The 25202-nt window shown below is 44.7% G+C and overlaps 1 protein-coding gene across 2 annotated transcripts in view; it reads right to left on the bottom strand.

Annotated features, from left to right (window-relative positions):
• Nucleotides 1-5348: 5348 nt before the first annotated feature.
• The window catches only part of ESRP1 (epithelial splicing regulatory protein 1), a 37647-nt gene continuing 17793 nt past the window's right edge, over nucleotides 5349-25202 (bottom strand). Inside the window, exons 8-15 of one of the 2 annotated variants that reach the window (XM_083749792.1) lie at nucleotides 24459-24591; nucleotides 24327-24369; nucleotides 20386-20687; nucleotides 18024-18242; nucleotides 16192-16390; nucleotides 10165-10333; nucleotides 8123-8228; nucleotides 5349-6597 (exon numbers count right to left, since the gene is read on the bottom strand). In XM_083749792.1, coding sequence (XP_083605918.1) covers nucleotides 8138-8228; nucleotides 10165-10333; nucleotides 16192-16390; nucleotides 18024-18242; nucleotides 20386-20687; nucleotides 24327-24369; nucleotides 24459-24591 — 1156 coding nt within the window. In that variant the 3' untranslated portion in view covers nucleotides 5349-6597; nucleotides 8123-8137. The remainder of the gene's footprint in view (nucleotides 6598-8122; nucleotides 8229-10164; nucleotides 10334-16191; nucleotides 16391-18023; nucleotides 18243-20385; nucleotides 20688-24326; nucleotides 24370-24458; nucleotides 24592-25202) is intronic. The other variant, XM_083749793.1, reaches the window with a different exon arrangement.

The following is a 25202-nucleotide window of genomic DNA, read 5'->3' on the forward strand; positions in this document are numbered from 1 at the left end:
GAATCAATAATAGCTTTAGTTCCATTTTGTGTAAATTACATGTCACGGGACTTGACAGATCAAAAGGTGTGTCAAGTTAGGATATCTCCGACGAGTATATGCGACGATTGCAACAGAAAACCCAGCAGCTGACGTAATTTATACTGACAATGCAACGCTCTTATTACTACAGCAGACCATCTAGTTCTAATCATAGACAATCCTCTGCTTCGTTCAGCTTCATTCTGGTAAATTCTGCCCCTTCATTTACTTCTCTCTTTTTTTAAATCAACATTTCTCCAAGAATTATTTGATCAATGAACCTCAATTTACATGGAGGTATTTGTGGCCTGTATTATTTCCACTCTCCCCCAGCAAAAATGTAAGGTTAATAGCACCTGAGGAAAGCACAAAGACACAATTTTAAGACTGAGGAAACAGTGCAGGGGAAAAGGGTTAAGCATCGTCCTTCATCCCACTACTGATGATGCTCCTTTTGAAGCAGGAGCCTCCCTGTGACTACTTTGTACTTTAAAAAGTTGGGGTACACAGAGATCTTCCACGGCATGCTGTTTTTGGCCCTTGCTGAAGATGGCGATGGGACATATTCTGCATTGGTTTCCTTACCAATATGCCCCCTTGTCCCTTCCACTGTGATCTCCCTTGCGTTGAAATTTATAATTACGAATTCGAGGCACATCTGGTGGTACTAAAAATAGGGGCTTGTCAGCAGCTTGGTAATTTTAGGCTCAATGAGAAGCTGTCCCCATGGCAACCGTACAGTTGTTGAATCATTTATTATTTGAAGGAGAAAGCCATAATAGTGCTGACAATTTTCAACTCCAGAGCTTTTTAAGGGTACTTCATTTTCCCGTATTCCCCGTTTCAGATCATTAATATTTATCAGACGGCACCAGCTCTTGAGCTCCTTGCTTGCTTTCATGCTAAGTTCTAACAATTTGATGTGTGTGGAGCGACGGAGTCTCAGCATGGCATTTGATAAAGGGGGAGGAGGGAGGAAAGGAATAGACATAACTTGGTGCTTTTGCGCTCCATGAGCATTGCCAATGTTTGCTCCCCAAAGATACGACACTTAGACATGGATGGGCAAAGACTGTTGCAGAATTAGATTCAAATCCATATATCTCCATCTCCCCCATGGCACATTGTTCTTTGTCCCCCTTGGTGTTTTCAAATAGTGCTTGCTTAGAAGCACACAGAGAGATCAGAGCTGTCTGAAGATATTACAAACCTGAGGAAGTCCAAATGCTCTCCTCCTTTCTAATTAACACGACTCGCATAAGAACCTGCCCATACCCTAAGAGCTGTATTGGAAGACTTTGGAGATTTTGTGACTGGCAGCTGAGGATTGGGGGGGCCACCACAGAGAAGGCCCTGTGGAATGCTCTTTTGAGAAAACACTCACTATAGCCTACATTGTATAAGGCACCAGGGATCTCAAATTGTGCAGGGCCCAGGCACCACTAGGGCAACTCTTGGCCAGAGTGTATCTATAGGTTCTTGTTTAACTGATCTGGATCCCAGATCACGTCCTCCACTTCTGGCACATATTGGATCAACATCTGCCTGACTCAGAACCCAACCAGTCCCGTCTGGACCATATCATTTGCCTCTGACTCAAACTGGCCAAGCTGAGCCAAGCCCTGCCCTGGCACTGTGGCTTAATGGGCAATATTTTCATGTTGCTCTTATTCTTTCATTATGGTATTTTTAAATTGCTTATTGTTTTATGATTGACCTTTACACTGGCGTTACATTTCTGTTACATGTTTCAGTAGATTGTTGTTGTTAGCCAGTTTGGAAATCTTTTTCCCCCATACTGACAAGTAGGGAAGAAAGCAATCAAGAGGGATTTATTTTTTTTAAGGGACACCCTTTTCAGGGTAGATCAACTTCCCTCCATTTCAATAAAGCTTGTGCAAGAGAACTTGTCTGTGCCTTTAACTTCCACCACAGAAAGCCCAAACCATTTTAATCAGCCTTGTATTTAACAACTCAGCTAGCATCCATTGGCAGCAAGGAACTCCAATACAGGTGGGGAGGGAACAAATATTCTTCTGCCTCCACTCATCTACTTGGTTTCTGTGATGACCACAGAGGAAGAAAAGCCTACCCCTGTTCCACCAATTCTCTGGATAGAAGTCATGTTAAGCTCAAGAGGCTAGCAGCTTGCATTTTCATGCTGGCTGTAGAATCACAGAATCACGGGATGTGGAAGATAATCTGGTGTAAATTCTATGCCCAATGCACAAATTTGTAGCTCCCCTGGCAGATGACCATTTAGCCTATGCTTAAATACTGCCCGTGAAGGAGACATCACTACCTCCAGAGGCTGTCTGTTCCACTGTCTGCAGCTGTTGCTATTAGAAAGTTTTTGCTTATGCAGATATAGAAGGAAGAAATAGCAGGTTAGCAGTTTGATTTCCTGCTCCCTCTTCTGGAATGGCTCAGAACAGCAGTGTGTACTATATTGCCGAGAAAATTAGTAATTTGTCGTTTTGTGGAGCTTGATGCTCGCTGGTGTCAGTTTGTTTAGAAAGTATGGGCAAATCTTCATGGCAGTTTTGATAAGTGCTAATGTAGCAGAGAGAGAGAAAGAATACTCAAATCTAAATTATCTCTAGTTCTGTTCGTTTTATACTCAGACAGATGACTTATGTAAGTTATGCATGCGACTGTAAGGGTGGCCTAACGGTATAACCAAAAATGATGAAGGTTTGCAGAATTCATCTCACCATAGTGGGCAAGACCGATCAGGTGACCTGTGTGCCTAATCAGGTGATTGATCATCTGTGCCCAGATGCTCAGGACAACTTCAAGGTACCTGCTCTGCCTTCTTATGGTTCTTTATCTTTAAAATGGTCTTGAAATAGACTGCCCTTCAACAGAGAGCTGTCTTCTATAAAGCTGGACACATGGTCACCTGGGCAACCATTTCACTCTTTTGCTGAGAGCACCTTTTCTTAGATGAAGAGTGTGTGTGTGGAAATCTCTCTGTACTTTTAACTACTGGCAGCAAATTTTAAACCACTAAGCTGGGCCAGTAAAGCACACTATTTGCTAATGAGATGAAATGGCACCATGAAGCAGCTAAGCCAGATGAAAGGAAAAGCTACTTCTCTACACACCTTTGCACCACATGAGCTTTTAAGAAAATGTTGGAGAATCTAATGCGGATGGTGCTTTTGAAGTGGCTTTCCCCACTATTACTAGGTTGCAGAGTTGAACAAATCAAGGTGGAAATATCGTACGCAAGGCCTTCATGTTTTGAATGCAGATGTTTCCTATTTCAGACAGCTTTTGCAAAAGCGCCTTCCACCAGATGTTTTAAAAGAGCCAGTTCTCCCTTCCCTCCCTCCCACTCACCTACCTTACGTATTATACTAGCCACAGCCCAGAAATAAATTCCTATTGCAATCTCATGGGTAGGAAACAATGGCAGACTTACTGCAAGGGGGAAATCACTGTACTTCCTGCTCATCAATACCCCCCCTCTAAAAATGGGGTACATGTGCTCTCCAGCACTGAAGAGGGTGGTGAGGCCAGACTTCTTGTTCCCTCTGGCACATCTTCTGTACACAGTAGAATGCTCTATGCCAGACTTGAACTTGACAGACATTTGCATCAGATACCCCTAGAAAGGGATGGTCCAAGGAGGTGTGGGGCATTGCCATGTCTATGTGTTTAGCCAATCAGAAGAGGTCTTTAAGAGGGGTTACAAAACAAGACCATTTTGATACTGTATGGTCTCCAATTACATGCTTTATAAAGATAGTGCTTTGAATAGGCCCTATACGGCAAGGCTACTCCATATCAATATGGGACTCTTGCTTCCAAAATGCCCCTTTGCATATTCTACTGTATTACAAAGCCTGCAAAAGTATACTGAACTGTCTGTTCATTCCCCCCCCCCCAACTGCAGTAATGTGCTCCACAGAGACCCCCATTTTCATTTCTTTGTCTTGTCTGCAGGTTTTTGAAAACTTAAACACATTTTTTTTTTAAACAACAACAAAAAGGTGTTTATTACAGCAGTAAACTGAAAGGAAAGGGTGGGGAAGAATCTTCAGTTGCAATTTGGAATACAGTGGTACCTCGGGTTACATACGCTTCAGGTTACACACGCTTCAGTTTATAGACTCCGCTAACCCAGAAATAGTACCTCAGGTTAAGAACTTTGCTTCAGGATGAGAACAGAAATTGTGCTCTGGCGGCACGGCAGCAGTGGGAGGCCCCATTAGCTAAAGTGGTGCTTCAGGTTAAGAACAGTTTCAGGTTAAGAACGGATCTGGGGAACAAATTAAGTACTTAACCCAAGGTACCACTGTATTGTTACCTTACAGCAGCTGAGACTGCTGCTGCTAACAGGGCCGGCCATTGCTGTTGGAGGACAGAGCTGTGCAAATGCTGCCCCTCTTCATCCCCCAAACCAGCCTGCTGTTCTCAGGTGGAGTGGAGGACGCTGTCCCAACTGCTAGTGTTTAAGTGTCAGCTGTCACTCTGGTCAGGTTTTGAACATAGATGGGGAAGGAGAGGGCCAACTTGCACTTTTATCCCAACTTCCCTCCCTCCTCAGACAGAGGTTTATGAAGAAGTGATTTGGTCTCATTCATGGCAGTTGTGTTCTCTCTTCCTCCCAGAAGGGAGGGGGGGTGGCAGGAAGCTGTATGTTTTAAAGTGATATTTCCTTAACAAATGGACACGCAGCAACCCCTCGGCACTTTAGCATAACACTGATTATACAGAACCTTGCATTAGAAGGATCTGATGCATATGTTATGAAGATGGCATGTGCCAGCCAGGAAATCTTGCAGAAAAGGTCCGGATTGAGCAATGATCTTTGGGAAACTACCGTATTTTTCGCTCCATAAGACACACTTTTTTCTTCCTGAAAAGTAAGGGGAAATGTCTATGCGTCTTATGGAGTGAATGCATGGTCCCTGGGGCAGAATTGCTCATATCATGCAATGGCGCAAAAACGTGGTTACAAAGCATGGATCCACATGGATTCTCAGGATTTTTCTATTGGGCTACCCCAAACTCACCATCAAATCACATGTCTGTGGCCACAGCATGAACCACAAAAATCATACATCCACTGTTTCGTTCCGAATATTTTTTTTTCTTGTTTTCCTCCTCTAAAAACTAGTTGCATCCTATGGTCAGGTGCATCTTATGGAGCGAAAAATACGGTATTTCCACACAGCTCGGGATTGCAGCTGTTTTACAAGAACCAGCCCCATTGAAGAATGCCAATTCTGCTCTGCTGGGAGAGCAGGTGACCAACATTCAGTAATAATCAAGCAATAATGGTGTGTGTACAGAATGCAACTCAAGGGGTCCACAAATGGATTTAAAACAGTTTTAATACTTGTAGAAGATGCAAATGCAAAGTAAGTCAAGGAGCAAAACGTCCACATAGCAGGGTGGTACAAAATCCATGTAGAGCAGCTCAAAAAACGCACTTCTACAACAGTGATATGGTCTGTTTTTAATTTTTTTTTTAATGCTTTCGGTAACAATTCATTCTTTTAACTCAGGAGACGGGGCAGGTAATAAAAGTTAAAAGGAGAGTTTCTGGGTTACAATTCTCCCAATAATCTCCGATAAACCTCCAATACCATCCAATCTAATTACTGCCTCCGTAGTCAAGACCACTGTGAGCAAGTATTGTGTTCCCATTATTTCCAAGTGTCAGATTTTATTATCATACCAGTAATTCTAAATTCTGTATCTTATGAGAGAAGAATGGAAGGGTTTGTGTATTGTTACAATACCCTCATTCCCCCACATTAAAATAATCCTGGGACAGTAACTTAAATATACAGTAGTCCAAATGTGCAATATACAAGTTTAGAACATTACATTTTATACTTTATATGCATATAATAATATATAATCTATTTTACAAAAATGTTACAGCATTTTCTCCCTCAAAGTATTGCATTTCACATTCTTAACCAAATCTAGACTGTCAAGTAAGCCTGGCTAGAATCCAGTTTTTTAAACAAATAAATATATACAAACACAAAGCAAACAATTCTTTATATATATAAAAAAAACCCCAAAAGGCACAATCCCTAGGTCTTAAGAAGCCTTTATTTTATGGATATATAAAAATAATAATTTTGTGTGCAAATAAAAATGAAAGGTTGGTTTTGTCATATGTTTTTCTAACCATTTGGGTTTTTGTTTTGTTTTTGTAGTGATTTAATCTCAAGGAGGACCCTTTGTGTGATAGGTGAATTTAACACTTTGAATGCCAGGGCAAAGAAAACATCCGGCAATATCCCTCCCCTGTGAATTTGGCAACTGTGCTATCAAAGTAGTGAATGTCCCAGAAACTTTAAATGGCAAGCTTGCACCCGGGGTGTGCGGAGGGAGAGAAGCATCCCTATGGCCAACTGTGCATATGCCTAGTTTTTGTTTCCAAATAATAATTAGAAAACACCACGAAAACACAAAATGACAGGTAGATATCCAAGACAATGGAAACTTCCCATGTGCTAGAAGGGTTCAGCCACTGTAGAATTAGGAGTGAAGTCAGAGGGACCGGCATTTGGTTGGCTGAAGTTGTGCAGGAAGTTTAAGTGGAGCCTAAAAGAAACAGGCTAATAATAATAATAATAATAATAATAATAATAATAATAAATTTGTATTTATACCCAGCTCTCCCCGGCCAGAGCCAGGCTCAGGGCTGCTAACACCAGTAAAATTACAATAAAAACATAATGGGAGGGGAGACCAATTTAAAATACGGGTTAAAATATACCGTATTTTTTGCTGTATAAGACGCACCAGACCACAAGATGCACCTGGTTTTTAGAGGAGGAAAACAAGAAAAAAATATTCTGAATCTCAGAAGCCAGAACAGCAAGAGGGATCTCTGCGCAGTGAAAGCAGCAATCCCTCTTGCTGTTCTGGCTTCTGGGATATCTGTGCAGCCTGCATTTGCTCCATAACACACACACACATTTCCCCTTAATTTTTAGGAGGGAAAAAGTGAGTCTTATAGAGCAAAAAATACAGTAATTAAAAACGCAGTCTCATTTTAATAGTAGCCCATAGATGAAAACCATAAGGGGAGGGAAACATAAGGGTCAGATTGAGTCTAAACCAAAGACCAGGTGGAACAGCTCTGTCTTGCAGGCCCTGCAGAAAGATGTCAGGTCCTGCAGGGCCCTAGTCTCTTGTGACAGTGTGTTCCACCATGTCGGGGCCAGTACCGAAATGGCCCTGGCCCTAGTTTAGACCAATCTAACCACCTTGCGACTTGGGACCTCCAAAGTGTTGTCATTTGTGGACCTTAAGGTCCTCCACGGGGCATACCAAGAGAGGGTCCTAGGCCGCATAGGGCTTTAAAGGTCAAAACTAGCACCTTAAACCTGACCCTGTACTCCACTGGGAGCCAGTGCAGTTGGTAAAGCACTAGATGAATGTGATCCCGTGGCAAGGACCCCGTAAGGAGCCTCGCCGCGGCATTCTGCACCCGCTGGAGTTTCTGGGTCAGCTTCAAGGGCAGCTCTGCATAGAGCGAGTTACAATAATCAAGCCTGGAGGTGACCGTCACATGGATCACTGTGGCCAGGATCAGGGCGAAAAAGGTAAGGGTCCAACTGCTTAATACGGCGGAGAGGGAAAAATGCCACCTTTGCTGTGGCTGCAAGCTCTGAGAGTTCTGTAAACTAGTGCTGAAATTCATTTTGCTTATAGTCTTAAACAGACTCCACCCTGCCGGCCCCAATCTATCAGTTCATTACCATGTGAGGGCTGTCCCTCAATAGATGGATTCAGGCAACAGCTACCCTTAAACACAATAAGCTGAGCATGAACACAGATGCAGCCTTAAATATAATATGCCAAACATGCAACCACAAGTTGGCATGCACACAAGGACAGTCATCTACTAAAGCACTGTGCCACCCCTCAACATTTGGAAATGGCAATGTAGGATTATTTAAGCTGCCAATCCTGGCTTCAAAAGGCTTGGAAGGACATGGAGGGGAAGGAAGGGAAGGAGGAAGGAAAAAGATCTGGGGGTAATTGTAAGCACCCACTCCCCAATAGCTACTCCCAAAGTTCAGTGTGTACATTGTGCATTTGGGAGGTTGCTGAACCTTACCTTTGTTAGGAAAATCTAACTGCTTGGACCTTTGAAGACAAATCCGTTCTTTGGGCACTGACCTGGCCGATTCATCTGTGTGTACAGATCCATTCTCTGCTGCATACTATAAAAATTACAATTAACATGTGTTGCAAAGGGAACAGTTGTTAACACAAAGCTTAGCTTGTAACATCATCCCAGCCTCATTCCATAAAGAGCATAAGGTGCGTCTATTGTCTTCTAGCACTATTACTTGATTCCAAGTGTCTGTTTAACATTTACAGTTAAGTAAAAGTTGGATTCCAGAGAAGGCTTTCAGCAATCACAAAATGGCAATTGCTATCAAATGTTCACAGTTTTACCCCCCTGCATCCGGTGGGCTTGAATAAAGACCCCAAGGTACACATGGATTTCTATTAATCACGATTATTGTAGAGAAGATTGATTAGATAGCAATCTTTTCCAGATGTGCTTGGTTACTCAGGTCAGGCTCTCAGGATATGCACTTGGGGCAAGGAAAGCAAGCAGAGTTTTAGTGAACAGCCTATACCGAATTTGAACTTAAAAATACAACTTCATGAGGAAGTTCAGGACCTCAAGAGTTGCAGCCTAACTGGGTACTGGAATATTCCCCAAAAGACTTTGGGTTTGGTTTGGCTTCCATTTCAATACCTTCTTCTGTCCTCATCCTTGTCTCAGCCAGAACATTTTCCAGGATCACAAACCAGCTCCTTTCCCAGTGCTCAAGAACTACTACAACTCCACCATCATATGAGCCTCCATTCCTCCAATATGCTGAGCTTCTGGACTTCCTTTTCCTGAATGCTGCTCGCTGGGGCTCGTCCCCTCTAACCCTGCTAGGCTACATTAAATTTCCAAGGGGAATGCCTACGGCACATGCCCCCCCCCCCCGTCACTGCTAGACTGGCTGCCAACACACAGAGTAAATATTCAAATATTCCCCACTAGGTGCTTCCAAAAGTTCATTTACTAAATAGTATGGGGGTAGTCCAGTGTTTCCCAATTGTAGTGTTTTGGACTACAATTCCCATCATCCCTGACCAGTGGTCCTTGCTAGCTAGGAATGATGGGAGCTGTAGTCCAAAACCAGCTGGAGACCCAAGTTTGGGAAACAGTGGGATTCACTGCATCAGCTTTACTGAGCATGGTCAGTAGTCAGGGTTGATGGGAGTTACAGAATAGAACATCTGGAGGACCATACTGGCTACCCTTGCACATAATTTCTGACCAATTACAGGTGCACTGTACTCTTATGTATGTCTGATTGAGTTATCTGGGACATACGCCCAGGTAAGTGTGCGTGTACAGCAATCTTTCTCCAAACTTAGGTTCCCAGATGTTAAGGGACTACAGCTTCCCTCATCCTCGACCATAGGGCTGTGGCTGGTTGTTATGATGTGGGGCCAACAACATCTGGAGACCCATAGTTTTAGGAAATGCCAGTGCACAAGATTGCAACCTTAGTCTCCCCCGCCCCAAAAGTGTCAACTAATTTCTGGAGATCATTTACTAACTTTGCCTCATTGAAAGAGACGCGCTTCCAGCTCTGGCTCCTATAAACCAGGACATCTCTCAAGACATTAGCTTGGATCCCAACTTCCCTTCCATGAATGAAGAGAGTCCATAGAGCAGAATTCTCCCCTGCTTCCTTTTGTAGCCCCCTGAAAACCTGCTCTTAAGGATTGAGCAGCCCTTTGGGGGTATTGTGAGGAGATGCAGCAGATCAAGAAGGGAGTTGACAGAAATCACACACACCCACACACACCCTTTCCTTGCACGAACAAGAAAGCCACTTAGGATCCAAGTCAGCGTTATTTTAAGACAGGTCAACATCCTTTCCAACCGGCAAAACATTTCACACAGGTGACAAGTCCAAACTCACTCTCCCTACCCATAACACAACAGCATCAATCCGTAATGCATCCTGATCAGTGATAAGCAGCAGCTGGTTTTGCTGCAACATCGCATGTTCATAGCTTGCTATATTCCGCTACAAAAGAAGTCTGCCCCCACTCCCTCTTTTTTGGCGTTTTGCTTACCTAGGGTAATATGCTGTGTAATTCATAAAGAGCTGAGTGCCAGCTGGATAATATGCTGTAGAAGGTTGAAGTGTCCGTGGGTTGAGGAGCACGGAGGGTTGGTAGAGTGCTGCATCCGTCGGGATAACTGCCGCAGGAGCAGGGAAGGAGTAGGAAGGAGGAGACATGCCTAAACGACAGAACAAGACAGAGATGAAGAAAGTCAGTGCTTCTGCGCGCAACCTTTTTTAAAAGCACAAAGCATGATTAAGGCCAGGCTACACTCCCGATCCAGGTGGTCATTTCACAGCAGAAAGATGCAATTATACCACAAGCTATATTTTGCCCTCACACTTCTAGGAGGTAAAGGTAAAGGACCCCTAGACGGTTAAGTCCAGTCAAAGGAGACTATGGGGTTGCGGCGCTCATCTCGCTTTCAGGCCGAGGGAGCCAGTGTTGGTCCACAGACAGCTTTCCGGGTCATGTGGCTGGCATGACTGAACCACTTCTGGTGCAACGGGATACCGTGACGGAAACCAGAGTGCATGGAAACGCCGTTTACCTTCCCGCTGCAGCGGTACCTATTTATCTACTTGCACTGGCATGCTTTCAAACTGCTAGGTTGGCAGAAGCTGGGACAGAGCAACGGGAGCTCACTCCGTTGCGGGGATTTGAACCACTGACCTTCTGATCGGCAAGCCCAAGAGGCTCAGTGGTTTAGACCACAGCGCCACAAACATCCTACTACACTTCTAGGAAAAGATGCACTAATTGACACATACACAAAAAGGCCATACTTCTTGCTGACCACTGTTCTTAATCTGTTGAGTCACATTGCGGCCTTCATTGGAAAGAAGTATTCAGATCCAAAAATCTAAAAAACCAATTTAACCAATCACACACTCAAAGAAGGCGCAGAGGTGGTGAGAGGTGTGGCCTAGGGAGAATCCTGCCTGATCATTTAGTGCAGGTTTCCTTCCAAATGTTTTGGATTATAAACTCCCATCATCTGACCGCTAGTAGTAATGGTGGTTGGGGCTATTTTAGATTAGATTAGTTTAGAATGCTGCATGAACCCTAAACTTAAAACCATGGTTAGCAAAAACTAGCCAGTTTCACAAACTATGGTTTGGAGATTTATTTCTACTAACCAGTTAAGTTTAACCAGATGGCAAGGCAGGCTGTGGTTGGTAAAATGGAAGCGAGATCTTCCAGACTTCCCCCCTGTGGCTATGCGAGTTGAGGGGAGAGCATGGAAGCCCAAGGAGTGGTAGGTTTGTTCTCATAGTGCTGAACCACGGTTTAGCATTACAACCAAACTAGCCCCTGTGAACGCCAACTTTATACATAAAGAAAGATTACTCAAAGAGTTCTTCTGTCTGAACACTGGTCTGCCTCCAAGATCTTATTGCAAGTTTAGTTTGGGCTATTCCTAAATCAGACACAAACCTAAGTAGCTGACATGTTGGGAATTTGGGACCAAACACTGACCCAAACTACACCCATTTGAAGTGGATGTTATCTCGTGTCAAGCTGCAGGATTAGTAGTACACAATACAGAAAAAGGAGCTCTGTCTCCATATTATAGTCCTATTCTCAACAATGAGGATGAAAAATGTGTTCCTCCATCCTCTTCCAGACTTAATGCCTTCCTTGTTTTTGAGACTGCAGATACTGAAGTATGGGAGTGTTTAACTTCTAAAAGGAAGAAGCCAGGATCAAAGCCTTTCGAGGAAGAATGTGTTTTCAAAGCTCTCCGCCCTGCTATTACAGTTTACACTCTGTTTTATGGCCTTGGCAGAACCCCCAAGGCAGCTTATAGAAATTAAAATTCCATATATAACATTAAAACCCATAATAATAAAGCCAAACCAATACAACCCAATAAAAATGGAAGCACTGCACAATTCACCAGTATCCAACAAACATAGGAAGCTGCCTTATATTGAGTCAAACCATTAGCTACATCTAGCTGAGTACTGAGTACATCTAGTACTCACGGCCTAGGACCCTCGTACCTCCGGGACCGCCTCTCCTGGTATGCCCCACGGAGAGCCTCAAGGTCCATAAATAACAACACCCTAGTGGTCCCGGGCCCTAAGGAAGTTAGATTGGCTTCGACCAGAGCCAGGGCCTTTTCAACTCTGGCTCCGGCCTGGTGGAACGCTCTGCCTCATGAGATCAGGGCCCTGCAGGATCTGATTTCTTTCCGCAGGGCCTGTAAGACAGAGTTGTTCCGCCTGGCCTTTGGCTTGGAGCCAGTTTGATTCCCTCCCTTCCCCCCCCTCTCTCTTTTTCCCCCTTCTTTTCCTTCTCCTCCTGCGATGAGGCTACATTTTAATATTTTAATGTTCCATTATTTTAATTGTTGTGTTTTATTTTTGTTTTTAAGTTTGTAATCATTCATCTTGTTTTTATTATTGCTTGTAAGCCGCTCTGAGCCCGGCCTTGGCTGGGGAGGGCGGGGTATAAATAAAAAATTATTATTATTATTATTATTACTGGCTGTCAACACTGACAGCCAGTGACTTTCCAAGGTTTCAGGCAGATGTCTCTCCCAGGCCTACCTGGATATGCCAGGGATTGAACCTGAGGCCTTCTGCACACCAAGCAGGTGTTCCACCACTGAGCTACAACCTTTCCATGCCAACACAACCAGCTACTCCAATTACTTTATAAAAGAGCCAAGTCTTAACTGACCTCCTGAAAACTAAGACAGCACAAGCTGATAAGCTTCCCTTGGACAAGAATCCTGAGAACAGATGGACAAGAGAATGCTGCCCCTCAAGATGGCTTTTGAAATGCAAAATAATTTGTGGAGCTGTAGCTGCGTTAGCTTCTTACAGCAAAAACAAATCAAAGATGCATCTGATGAAGTGGGCTTGAGTCCACAAAAGCTTAGGCCATTACAAATTTGGCCAGTCTTCCTCCCAGAACTACCAGGTAATCCTAGTCACCCACTGAAGTCACCTGACAAATCATTTCACAATCCACACACACTTAACCTGTGCAAGCTTCTTTCCTGCCTTTAAAGACATTCTGCACTCTCAGTTCCAGCAGAGAGCCTCCCCCCTCCCCAAGCAGGTGACACTCAACTTCACTCTGGCCAAAGCGGGGGGGGGGGGGGGGAGGGGAACAAAGAAACAAACTGGGCATATTTCACCCTGCAGATGCTACGTTATTGGCAAGAGTAAGCCTCATTGAGCTCAGTAGGGCTTACATCTGAGCAGGCAGGCATAACAATACACTCATACCTTGGTTTTCGAACAGCTTAGCTCCCGAATGTCACAAACCCAGAAGTGAGTGTTCCTGTTTGTGAACTATTTTTGGAAGCCGAACATCCAACCTGGCTTCCGACTGGCTTCTGCAGCCAATCAGAAGCCGTACTTTGGTTTCCGAACATTTTGGAAGTCAAATAGATTTCCAGAATGGATTTCGTTCGACTTCAAGGTACAACTGTATACTGTACAGCAGGGGTAGCAAACATGGTATCCCCTCCAGATGTTGCTGAAATACAACTCCCATCATTCCCTGACCATTGGAGAGCCAGTGTGGTGTAGTGCTTAAGAGTGGTAGACTTGTAATCTGGTGAATCGGGTTCGCGTCTCCGCTCCTCCACATGCAGCTGCTGGGTGACCTTGGACTAGTCACACTTCTTTGAAGTCTCTCAGCCCCACTCACCTCACAAACTGTTTGTTGTGGGGGAGGAAGGGAAAGGAGAATGTTAGCCACTTTGAGACTCTCCTTCGGGTAGTGATAAAGCGGGATATCAAATCCAAACTCTTCTTCATTGGTCAGATTGCCTGGGGCAATGGGAGTTGTGCTCCATCAACATCTGTAAGACACCATGTTTGCCATCCCTGCTGTAAATACTAGTTTTTATTCAACTTAACTGGCATTTCCTTGCTAGCGGAGAAAAGAGTTTGTCCTGTGCAAATTTCTCCCCCTGCCCAGACCCCAAATCCCTAGAGGATCTGTGGCATATCTTTCTGGTATCAGTTTTTGTGATGACACCTGTGCCCTCGCTCTCTTGGCAGTTTGCATCCTCAGTGGAGAAGGGGTGGAGGAGACACTGCACAAGGAGGAAGGGGCCCTTCCTGCTTCCCAGAGTCCCACTCAGCTTCTTTCTCTCACTACTGATGGTTAGGAGTTAAGGGTACAGAAGGCTTTCAGGTAATAAAATCAAACAGGAAGGAAGAAGCCTGCACAGGGGCAACAGATTTACTGAGGGCTGGATCAGGCCCAGGGCATTTGGAGTCCATCTCCTCACCAAGTAACTCCCTAGTGACGATCACGAGCTGGTCAAATGGGAATTAAGCAAAACAAGCAAATAGACCCAGTATTGCTGGATTTAGCCAGGTTCCAAATCTGGATTTCTTATGACACACCTTTTTCGCTTTATGTTTTACTTTGCAGAGCAAACAGAAGCTAGTCCAAGATCAACCGATCAATACACCTGGGAGACTTTTACCAGGTGCAACTACTCTGTGAATGTGAACAGAGGGAGAAATATTGGACTGAACTCAACTTGGAAGCTTCTCACTGGCCATTGATAGTGGAATAACCAGGCTTTGTTCACTCATTTCTGAATGGGGCATCTAATCGACATAGTGATTAGAACAGGGGTCAGCAAACTTTTTCAGCAGGGGGCTGATCCACTGTCCATCAGACCTTGTTGGGGGCCTAACTATATTGGGGGGGGTGAAGGAATTCCTATGCCCCACAGATAACCCAGAGATGCATTTTAAATAAAAAGACACATTCTACTCATGTAAAAACACGCTCATTCCCATACCCTCTGCGGGCTGGATTTAGAAGGTGATTGGGCCGGATCCGGAGTGCAGAGAGAAGGGAGGATTTCTCTCTTCCCGCCCCCTGTACTCAGTGGTCCCAATGAAAGTCACCACACTTGAAAGTCATTTGGGACTGCGGAACTGCCCACTTGGGTACCATTTGGATTCTGGAAGTTAAGATGCTATTCCACTTTCAGCCTGACGTAGAACAGTTATGATCAGATGTGACTACTGGCAAATCACCCATGTCATTAGGAAGCACTCCTGGACTCCATGTTAAATTAACTACCTCTCTCACCCAGGCTGTGACTATTGAAAATAGTCACCTATACCTTCTGAGGTTCTTAAGCATAAATATACTGAAATATACATACTTGTAGTATTTTACTATGTCAGCCAGAAAACACCCATCTGAGCTAAAAGCTCTTTGTTCCCTAACAACCCATCATTAATTTTGGCTAACTTTGGTGTAACGAAATGCCCTGTACATGCTCCTCTGCATTTCCAGGCACCCATATTTGATATTGGCTTCTGCTGCCAGTCAGTTTAAAACAGGGTTTCGGCAAGGCTTACCAGGCATGCGCCGGATCGCTCCCGCAGAGATCCTCTGTGGGCCTGACAAGAGCAGCATGATGCCGGAAATCGCATCTGCGCATGCCCAGAAGCTGAAAATTGCGCCTGCGCAGAAACGATTTTTGTGCGTCTGGGCATGTGCACAAGCGATTTCCAGTGCCACAGACATGTGCAGACACACTTTCCAGGGCTACGAAAGAGAGTCCCCGCACCGCACTGATTTAGCACAGCAAATGTGGACTCGCCGAGTGGGCGGCTCAGTTCAGGGGCGGCTCGGCGCTGGTTGAAAGGCCTCCGTGAGCCACTTCCGGCCCATGAGCCACAGGTTGGGCACCCCTGGTTTAAAACATGATCCTGCAATTCTGAGCTGAAGTGCTCGAAATCAACACTTGCCCAGTGCAAATTAAACTCCAGAAGGTGTGGGGGTAGGAAGGTGTGGGTCAGCAGAAAAGCGAGAGTAAAGAAGCCAATCACTATCCAAATCACAGTAGTCCACAGCCAAAAGGGAGAACAAAAATCAAAGGCTGCTACCGATTTCAGATGGGAAAAGCTTTGCATTCCAGACCCCACAGACACGCTGATCCCTTCCAAGAGAGGAACACAAAAACAGAATGGGTGAAAGAAGCTCCGACACCTACCAGCGTACAGCAGAAAGTAGCGCCAAGACCCAAGCTAAACTTACATGGTAACTTACATGGTGGTGGGGATAAGCCATTTCGATTTAAAGTGCCCCCCATTAATACAAAGTTCATCTCCTCTGCAGAACACTGAAAGACTTCAACGTATCTGTCCTTCATGGTTTTCTTATGGCACTTCTGAGCAGCCATAAATGCTCGGTCTGAAGATTTCATCTGGATAAAAGCGTCTCCGGAGGGACGACCCTAAAAGGAGAAAGGTGAGAGGCTGCAGCATCAAGACAAAAGGATTTACTCAATTTTTAAAAGAAAAAAAATCTGTGATGATAGCTCTTCTAAGTTTTACCTAGCAGCCGTTATGTTTCAATAGTGGGGGGAAAGTCTAACTTTTATTCCTTGCTGTAAAGCAGAATATGCCTGTTGGGCAACAGTCCGACAGAGTTCCTATGTACCAGGAAGTTATTTTGAAGAGCACAGATTAAAACAGTTCATGTTACATCCTAGGATAAATAATTGCAGGACATCTTTCCGAGCCAGGCTTGTAGTCAGTGTGACACCCAAACTCATTTCTACATTGAGAAGCAGTATCCGGGAAATATCACTGGCTGTTGCTAGGCACCTGAGAAAGCAAGTTAACTGTACAACTCCATCCCATAATCATGCAACCAGTGAATAACAGCTGTGGCACAACCAGGAGCTGCAGGAATAGTGCCCAGTTAGCATCATAATGAGGTGGGAGGTACAAATTCTGACGTGCTGTGAATCCTGCCTCAAGGACTGCCTCTTTCCATATGAACCTACCAGGACCCTGAGGTCATCTTCTGAGGCCCTCCTTCGTGTGCCCCCTCCTCAAGAGGTTCAGGGGGTGGCAACATGAGAACGGGCCTTCTCACAGCGGCTATTAGCTAAAAATTGGAAATCTCAAGAAATAACAACGGTACAAGAATGGCAGATGAAGATGTTGGAATTTTTGGAGATGGCAGACCTGACTGGAAGAATCCGCGATCAGAAAGAAGAGGAATACCAAGCAGACTGGAAGAAATTTAAAGACTATTTAGTTAAATATTGTAATATAAGATAAGTAGAAAATACTTGAAAGTACCAAACAGGCCGAGGATTAGTATAAGAATGTTGTATATTAATATGGAGCTAAGTCTATAAGAAAAGAGATGAAGATAGTGAATTGAAGGAGTTAATTGCAGTAGTAAGATGATTTTGGAGGAGGGGATTTGAGGAAGTCAGTTAACAATGAAATTTAAAATGAACTTTTGAAAGAATATGTGTTTCTATTTTTGTTTTTTCTTTCTTGTAGTATTGTAATGTATTTTCTTTTGTATGTTTTATCTGTTAAAATCAATAAAAAAAATTGGAAGAGAACGGGCCTTCTCTGCAGTGGCTCCCCGTCTGTGAAATGCTCTCCCCAGGGAGTTTCGCCTGGCACCTTCATTATACACCTTTAAGTGCCAGGCAAAAATGTTCCTTTTTAGTTCAATAAATAAATAATAATAATAATAATAATACATAGGAGCCGCGAGCCACGGCAGAGTTCACCACCATATAGTTCTCTGAGGACAGCCCTTTATAAAAACCAAGAACACACAGGAAGGGGGTTCTATACAGCAGCAGTGGGGAACTGGAAGCCTCAGTGCACAGTGCTTTGCAAGCCCCCCACATCAGCTGATCATCAGCATCTGAAAAAACCCCTATTTGGCTCGGTCACACATCTTCCAAACTTATAGGCATAGGGAGGTGAGAGTGGCTTGGCTGAAATGGCCTCAGAGAGCACCAAGTGGAGAGGCCTGGCGGGCCTGGTTAGGCTAGAGGCTCCCCACTGCTACTGCGCCCTTGTGAGAAAAATGGGATTGCCCTCTCCACTTACCTGGTGATTTAATACCATGTGAACCCCATGAGTCCTGATATCTCCAGAGAACTCCCCTAGGAAACCCAGAATGTCTTCTATAGTGGCGGCATACGGAAGCCCCCGCAGCCGTATGCAGTCTCTGACATTGGTGGGAGGTACAAATTGCTGAGGTAGTACAGGGAGGATGGGCGGAGCGGGGAGAGGAATGAGAGGCACAGATGAGTATCTGTTCAGTACCTGCAATAAAATAAAATAAAATAAAATAAAATAAAAACCTTAACAGCCAAGTGGCTTCCCTGTGTTTCGGACTATAGCCTGCACCATCACATCGTATTTTGTTAGCATTGTTAAGTTCCCATTTAACAAAAAGCAAAGTAAGACAGCTCATGCCTGATCACTCCTCTGAGTATGCAGCTGGTGTATGGGGTACAAAGAGGCCAAGAGAAAAAAGAAGAGGTGGCTTCTTACTGGCAGGAGGAATCCCAAGGCACACCAGAAGATCCTGTACTCTTGAATGCAGCCGCTAGACTGGTGACTGGAATGGCCACCGAGATCATATAACACCAGTCCTGAAAGACCTACATTGGGCTCCAAGTACATTTCTGAGCACAATTCAAAGTGTTGGTGCTGACCTTGAAAGCCCTAAATGGCCTTGGCCCAGTATATCAGAAGGAGCGACTCCACCCCTGTTGTTCAGCCCGGACACTGAGGTCCAGCGCCAAGGGCCTTCTGGCGGTTCCCTCCCTGTGAGAAGTGAGCTTACAGGGAACCAGGCAGAGGGCCTTCTCGGTAGTGGCCCCGCCCTGTGGAATGCCCTCCCATCAGATGTCAAGGAAATAAACAACTATCTGACTTTTAGCAGACATCCGAAGGCAGCCCTGTTTAGGGAAGTTTTAAATGTTTGGTGTTTTATCGTGTTTTTAATATTCTGTTGAGAGCCGTCCAGAGCGGCTGGGGAAACCCAGCCAGATGGGTGGGGTGTAAATAATAAATTATGATTATGAAAGGACTCTTCCATTCATGAACCGGCAGGAGGTAAAGGCTGAACGTCTCATGCTGCATCCCCAAATGCTGACAGCAGAGAGCAGCACAGAGGCATCACTCTCAGCCCACCCGAGTTAGGCCTGCCATTTGAGACAGTAGCCTGGCGAAGGTTTTATACTGCTGCTTTTAAACTGCCTACTGTAGTACTAGTAGATGAGCGTTTTAATTTGTGTTCATGTGATTTTATTGGTGTGAACCGCCCTGGGCTCCCTTTAGGGCGGAAGGGCAAACTATACATTTGCACGCAATAATGATCTGCCTCATCCTTCCAGCATGAGGCCCATATAAGAATAACAACAACCATTTTATTATTCATAAATAATATGGCTGGGTGTGTGTGTGTGTGTGTGTGTGTGTGTGTGTGTGTGTGTGTTTGTACCCTGACTTTTCCCACTGACAGCAACATTATGGGGAAATAAATAAAAACCAATTACACATTAATATAATTAAAACCATATTTTAAAAATCTATAAAAAACATACAGATAATAACAATAGAAGCTGCACAGCACCAGCCCTTTCATTAAAAGCCGTCTGCTCCCAAAAGCCTTAGGAATAAGACGGTCCTCACCTGCTGGCTGAAGGGCAACAAGGAAAGAGCCAGCCTAACTTCTCTAGGGAAGGAGTTCCAAAGTCGAGGAGCAGCACTGAGAAGGCCCTCCCCTGCAACCCTGCCAAGGGTGCTTGTGAGGGTGGTGGACCCCAAAAGGGACCAAGGAAGGGTGGCAAGGAGGGACTGGGCTTGGTGAACCATCAGGCAAGCATTCTCCAGGCTCACCAGCACCACCAGACCTTTTAAAGATTTTAAACTGTAAAAGAGGAATGGCTACAAACACATTTCCCAATCATCCCAATCATTTTGTAATTCTACATTCTTGTATCATGCTTCTTCTCTCAAGCTACAGCCCATTGCTCAGAGATGTTGCAGCCGGGATCTGAATGCGCAATTCTGAGCAAGACTTAAAAGCTGACATTGTCATTTATTATTTGTACCCTGTCCATCTAACTGGGTTGCCCCAACCACCCTGGGCAGCTTCCAACATATTATATATAAATAAAACATTAAACATTAGAAAGCTTCCCTGCCTTCAGATGTCTTCTGCAGGCTATATAGTTACTCATCTCCTGAATACCTCTTGACAGTTGGAAGCTCAGAAATACCCAAGTTGTTATACAATCAAACAATGTAGAAATTTTATGAAATAAAACAGTAAATAATCTTGTATTGGCCCTGGACCCAACACTGAATGGACTCCTGCTATAACTTCCTCTGTCCCACAAAACTTCTGTTTCACAACAGATTCCTTTTATGACATTAAATCAAGTCCTTAACTCACCTGCTGGACCTCAGCAGCTGTACTCCTGAAGAGCTCTATGTACCTTTTGCCCAACAAGTCCTTGTGTTTCTTTAGCGCATTCTGTGCATATTCCTCACAGGCAAACAACACAAATGCATCCCCTGTCGGCCTACTGTCAGGATACGTCACGAAAAGGATCCCTTCTTTTCCACCCGTCACGGGACAGTGCTGACCAAAGAATGCCAACACTTCATCGGTGGTGACGTTGAACGGGAGGCCGCGCATACGAAGGATCACTTGGTTCTCTTTCGAAAGGAACTGAGCCACTTCATTGGACGTGCCTTGAAGAACCAAGGAAGTTAGAAGTTGAGATAGTTGTTTGTTTCCCACAGATAGGACAGAGTAAAATGGGCTCAAGACCGCAATACCTCAAGGACCGCCTTGTTCCATATGAACCTACCCAGACCCTGAGATCCTCTTCTGAGGCCCTCCTTCGTGTTCCTCCTTCTCGAGAGGTCTGGAGGGTGGCTACACGAGAACGGGCCTTCTCTGTGGTGGCTCCTCATCAGTGGAATGCTCTCCCCAGGGAGGTTCGCCTGGTGCCTTCATTATACACCTTTAGGCGCCAGGCAAAAACACTCCTTTTTAACCAGGCCTTTGGTTGACCTGATGGACATCCTATACCCTTGTAAAATGTGGCTCTTGGGGGGGTGTTATTTGGGTTATTGTTTTTATTTTGATTTTATATATTGTGATCTTTTCTGTGAACTTCCCTTAGACCTCTGGGTATAGGGCGGTATATAAATTAAATCAATCAATAATGAAATGTAATGTAGCAACTCCTCTCCCTGTGTGGCCTGTGCTCATTTTAAGAAGACTCACATTTACAACATACATTTAAAGCACTCCAGTGCCACTTTACCTGTCAGGGAGAATCATGAGAACTGTAGGTTGTAAAGGTGCTGGGAACTGTAGCTCTGTGAGGGAACAGTTCCTAGCATTCTCTACGACTGGGAGAAGGGTGCCCTTCAGTTTATTTACTTCTATACAAGAGCCAGAAATACCACCACAAGAGACACACCCCGACAAGTCTGGCAATGAAATTCCTTTAGCTGTTTGCGAGGTCCACCCTTACCTGAGGCAACGTGTGGGATTTGTTTAGTTTTTCGGAGCCTGCACGCAACTAGTGCTTTTGAAATGCTAAGCTTCCAAATCTAGAAGCTATTTTTATGGCCCTATCAGTGTACGGAGTGCCTTATAAATGCAAGGGGACTGGCCTTTGCCCCAAAGAGTCTACAATCCCTTTTTTTTTTTTTTTTTTGGCCTATTAGCAATGCCAGGTACAAGGCTGCTTGGGAATTTGAAGAAGAAGAAGAAACAACCCAGTGCCATTTTGAAATCAGGTGGCTAGAATCGGTGCTGTTTTGAAAAGTTTGTTCAGCCACTGCAACGTGGAACGGTGTCCCGTTGCATCCAAGTGTGGATGAAAACCTGCTCCTTGATCTCAGGAACCATCCCACAAAATTCGGTTGCGGTATCTTCAAAGGTTTCCAAAGTCAAACAAGCAACTTTTTGAAATATGTAGCAGATCAGGAGGGGAGTTTCCCATAAAGATTGTTGCAGTTATGGTATTTTTTCTATAATTAGTCAGCATTCTGAATGGCAGCTAGTCCCTCCTGCCTCCCCCAACAGTGGGAGGTGGGGTGGAAATCTTATTACTTTTAAAAATGCTAACTATTCCTGCCAAGGTGCTTTGAGAATGCACCATAGATCAGGGGCAGAGCACGCAATCTGCAGACAGAAGGTCTTCAGTCAAATCTCTAGGTACAACGCAACCCCCAGGATGGCCAAAGGTCAAAGATGAGGGGAGCTGTAGTCCAGCAACATCTGTAGGGCCACAGGCTCCACATCCCCGCTCTACGCAACAGATGAGCCAATAGCCTGTCTTGGCACAGCCCTTCATCTACAAAGACATAAAGCTATAGTGACATCATCAAAGGCTATAATAGCATGATCACACCCAGATAAAATCTTGCAAAACTGGGCCTGCACCAGTACTTTCTCTCAACAGCAGGAAGCAGACCTTTTTCTCGTAAATCACGCTACTGCACAAGCCATATCCAAGCAGCATTCAGCGGCACCTAAAAGCTTATTGCACCTAACTCCATAGTGAAGCAATTTCTGTAAACTCTGAAGATGTGGGAAGCTCAGTATTATCAGATCCTTCACTTTGCCTTCCCCCAATATCCAAACAGCTGCAAGGTCATGGCAAATATAGGCCTGCCACGTGAGGGTCTGCAGGGCCACACTTTTAACTGACTCCCTATTCTCTCGTGGCTCCTTCTGGCTTCAACATTCATTAAAAGCATCTGCAATGGGGAACCTGCTGCACCCATGTGCGCTCCCTGGGTGATCAGGGTTCCAAATTACGCAGGGAGCCTAGAAAAAGTAGAGTCAGAGTTGCATGACAATGGCAGCCGCTTCATACTTTCAACTGAATAGTTCTGCATTAAAGCCCAGTTCATACATTAATGTTGTACAATCCAAGTCCCATCTACACTGCATTGGTAGCGTCTGAATAGCTGAGACCTTCGTGGCTGCTCTCTCCACACCCAATTTTATGCCAGTCTATTATTATTTTTAATAAATAATAATAATATACCGCCCTTCATCTGAAGATCAAAGAGCGGTTTACAGCATGTAAACAAAACAACAAACAAGCAATAATTCCCCACAACAACAACCCCCCATAAACCCACACAGAAACAGTGGTACCTCAAGTTACAAACTTAATTCGTTCCGGAGGTCCGTTGTTAACCCGCAACCGTTCTTCACCTAAGGTGCACTTTTGTTAATGGGGCCTCCCGCTGCCACCGGCGCGTGATTTCCGTTCTCATCCTGGGGCAAAGTTCTCAACCCGAGGTACTACTTCTGGGTTAGCGGAGCTCGTAACCCAAAGTGTTTGTAACCCAAAGCGTTTGCAATCCGAGGTACCACTGTATTACATTGGCTAGTGTGCCAAAAGTGTCCCATTTTTTTGAAGCCACATTACTATAGGTAAAGGACCCCTGGACGGTTAAGTCAGTCAAAGACGACTATGGGGTTGCAGTGCTCATCTTGCTTTCAGGCCGAGGGAGCCGGCCTTTGTCCACAGACAGCTTTCCAGGTCATGTGGCCAGCATGACTAAACTGCTTCTGGCGCAATGGAACACCATGATGGAAACCAGAGTACATGGAAACGCCATTTACCTTCCTGTCGCAGAGGTACCTATTTATCTACTCACGCTGGTATGCTTTTGAATTGCTAGATTGGCAGGAACTGGGACAGAGCGACGGGAGCTCACCTTGTCATGCGGATTCGAACCACTGACCTTACAATCGGCAAGCCCAAGAGGCTTGGTGGTTTAGACCACAGTGCCTCTGCAGCCCTGGAACATTAACTTACTGCACATTCTCAAAATATGTCTGGTGCCCTCTGGATCAGTGCCAGGTTATATAAAATGCACCTCCTTGCATCTCCAAAGAGAGAATACCTGATCTGAGGGGGCAGGGAGGCTGTCCCTCAGATCACCCTGGAAGCTTAATTGCAGAGGAATTTGGCTGGATAGACAAAACGTTCAGCTCCATAGGACAGTGCTAGATAGCCCGTGTGACATAGCAGTTGGGAGTGTAAGACCAGGGAGACCAGGGTTCAAATTCCTACTCAGCCATGCAGCTCACACCTTGAGCCAGTCACAGCCTCTCAGCCTAACAGACCTCACAGGGTCAGTGTGAGGATGACAAGGAGGGGGACAACCATGTATGTCACCTGGAGCTCCTTGGAAGAAAAGGTGGGATATAAATGCAATAAATAAGCAAAGCAAAAAACATTTATATACTGCTTTATATCAAAAAATGTCAAAGTAGTGTACAGAATAGTAAATTCATACTTTAAAACCCTACCATAAAAAACACCCATCACCAGATTAAAGAACAATTACCTCCAGCAATTTTCAAGAAGTCCTCCCCAGTCGCTTTGTACACCTGAGAAAGGGAAAGGGAAACGATTATGCCTGGAGAAGCCCTCCGTACCATTTAATCCAAACATCGATTTTGGAGCTTGAGCAACATACCTCAATGTACCGGTTCCCCATGTGATGCTTGTGTCTTTGCAACGCCAGATCTCGGTGCTCCTCATTGACAAACCTGACAAGAGCTTCTCCGTTCCTCCTGCCTTGTGCGTTGAGGCAAAGTGCGGCCCCTCCTCTAAAGAGTTAAGGCAGCAAACAGAGGCAGCCGTAAGGCACACAAAGCATTATGTCTCACCTTGCAAAACCAGCACTTACATAAATCAAAGGCAAGCAGCACTGGATGTTCTTAGGTGCATTCACACCTCTCTTTTGAAAGCAGGAGTAGCTACTTGCATGTGAACCTCAGCAGCAAAGTCCTTCACTTCTGAAATGTTCCCACTACTGGCATTTTAAAAATACTCAGTATTTATTTTTTAAAGCACCTTTTTAATCAATAGTGTGCGCTTTAAAAAAACCCTACCCTAAAAAGCAAAAAGATTGCATAATTGTACACAGACTAAGAATTCAGCCACTCACTCCTGCTATAGAATAGGGGTTCTCTTACTGCAGAGTTTTAAAAAAATAATTAATTCAAGGAAGTACAGACAAGGATATTTTTTATTCATGCATATGAAACATGGGAATATGAAAAGAGGATGTCTGAGAAAGGTCCGCCAAACATTCCTGCCAGCCCCACACCAGATGTCAGGTAAAGAGGTCTTTGCAAAAGAACAAACAGGAGGCTAAAGTACTGTTCATTCAAATTGGCTCTGAAACAGACATTTTCCCTCTCTGCACATAACTTTG

The sequence above is a fragment of the Podarcis gaigeae genome, assembly GCF_964106915.1.
Source record: "Podarcis gaigeae genome assembly, chromosome: 7".
Classification (NCBI taxonomy): Eukaryota; Metazoa; Chordata; class Lepidosauria; order Squamata; family Lacertidae; genus Podarcis; species Podarcis gaigeae.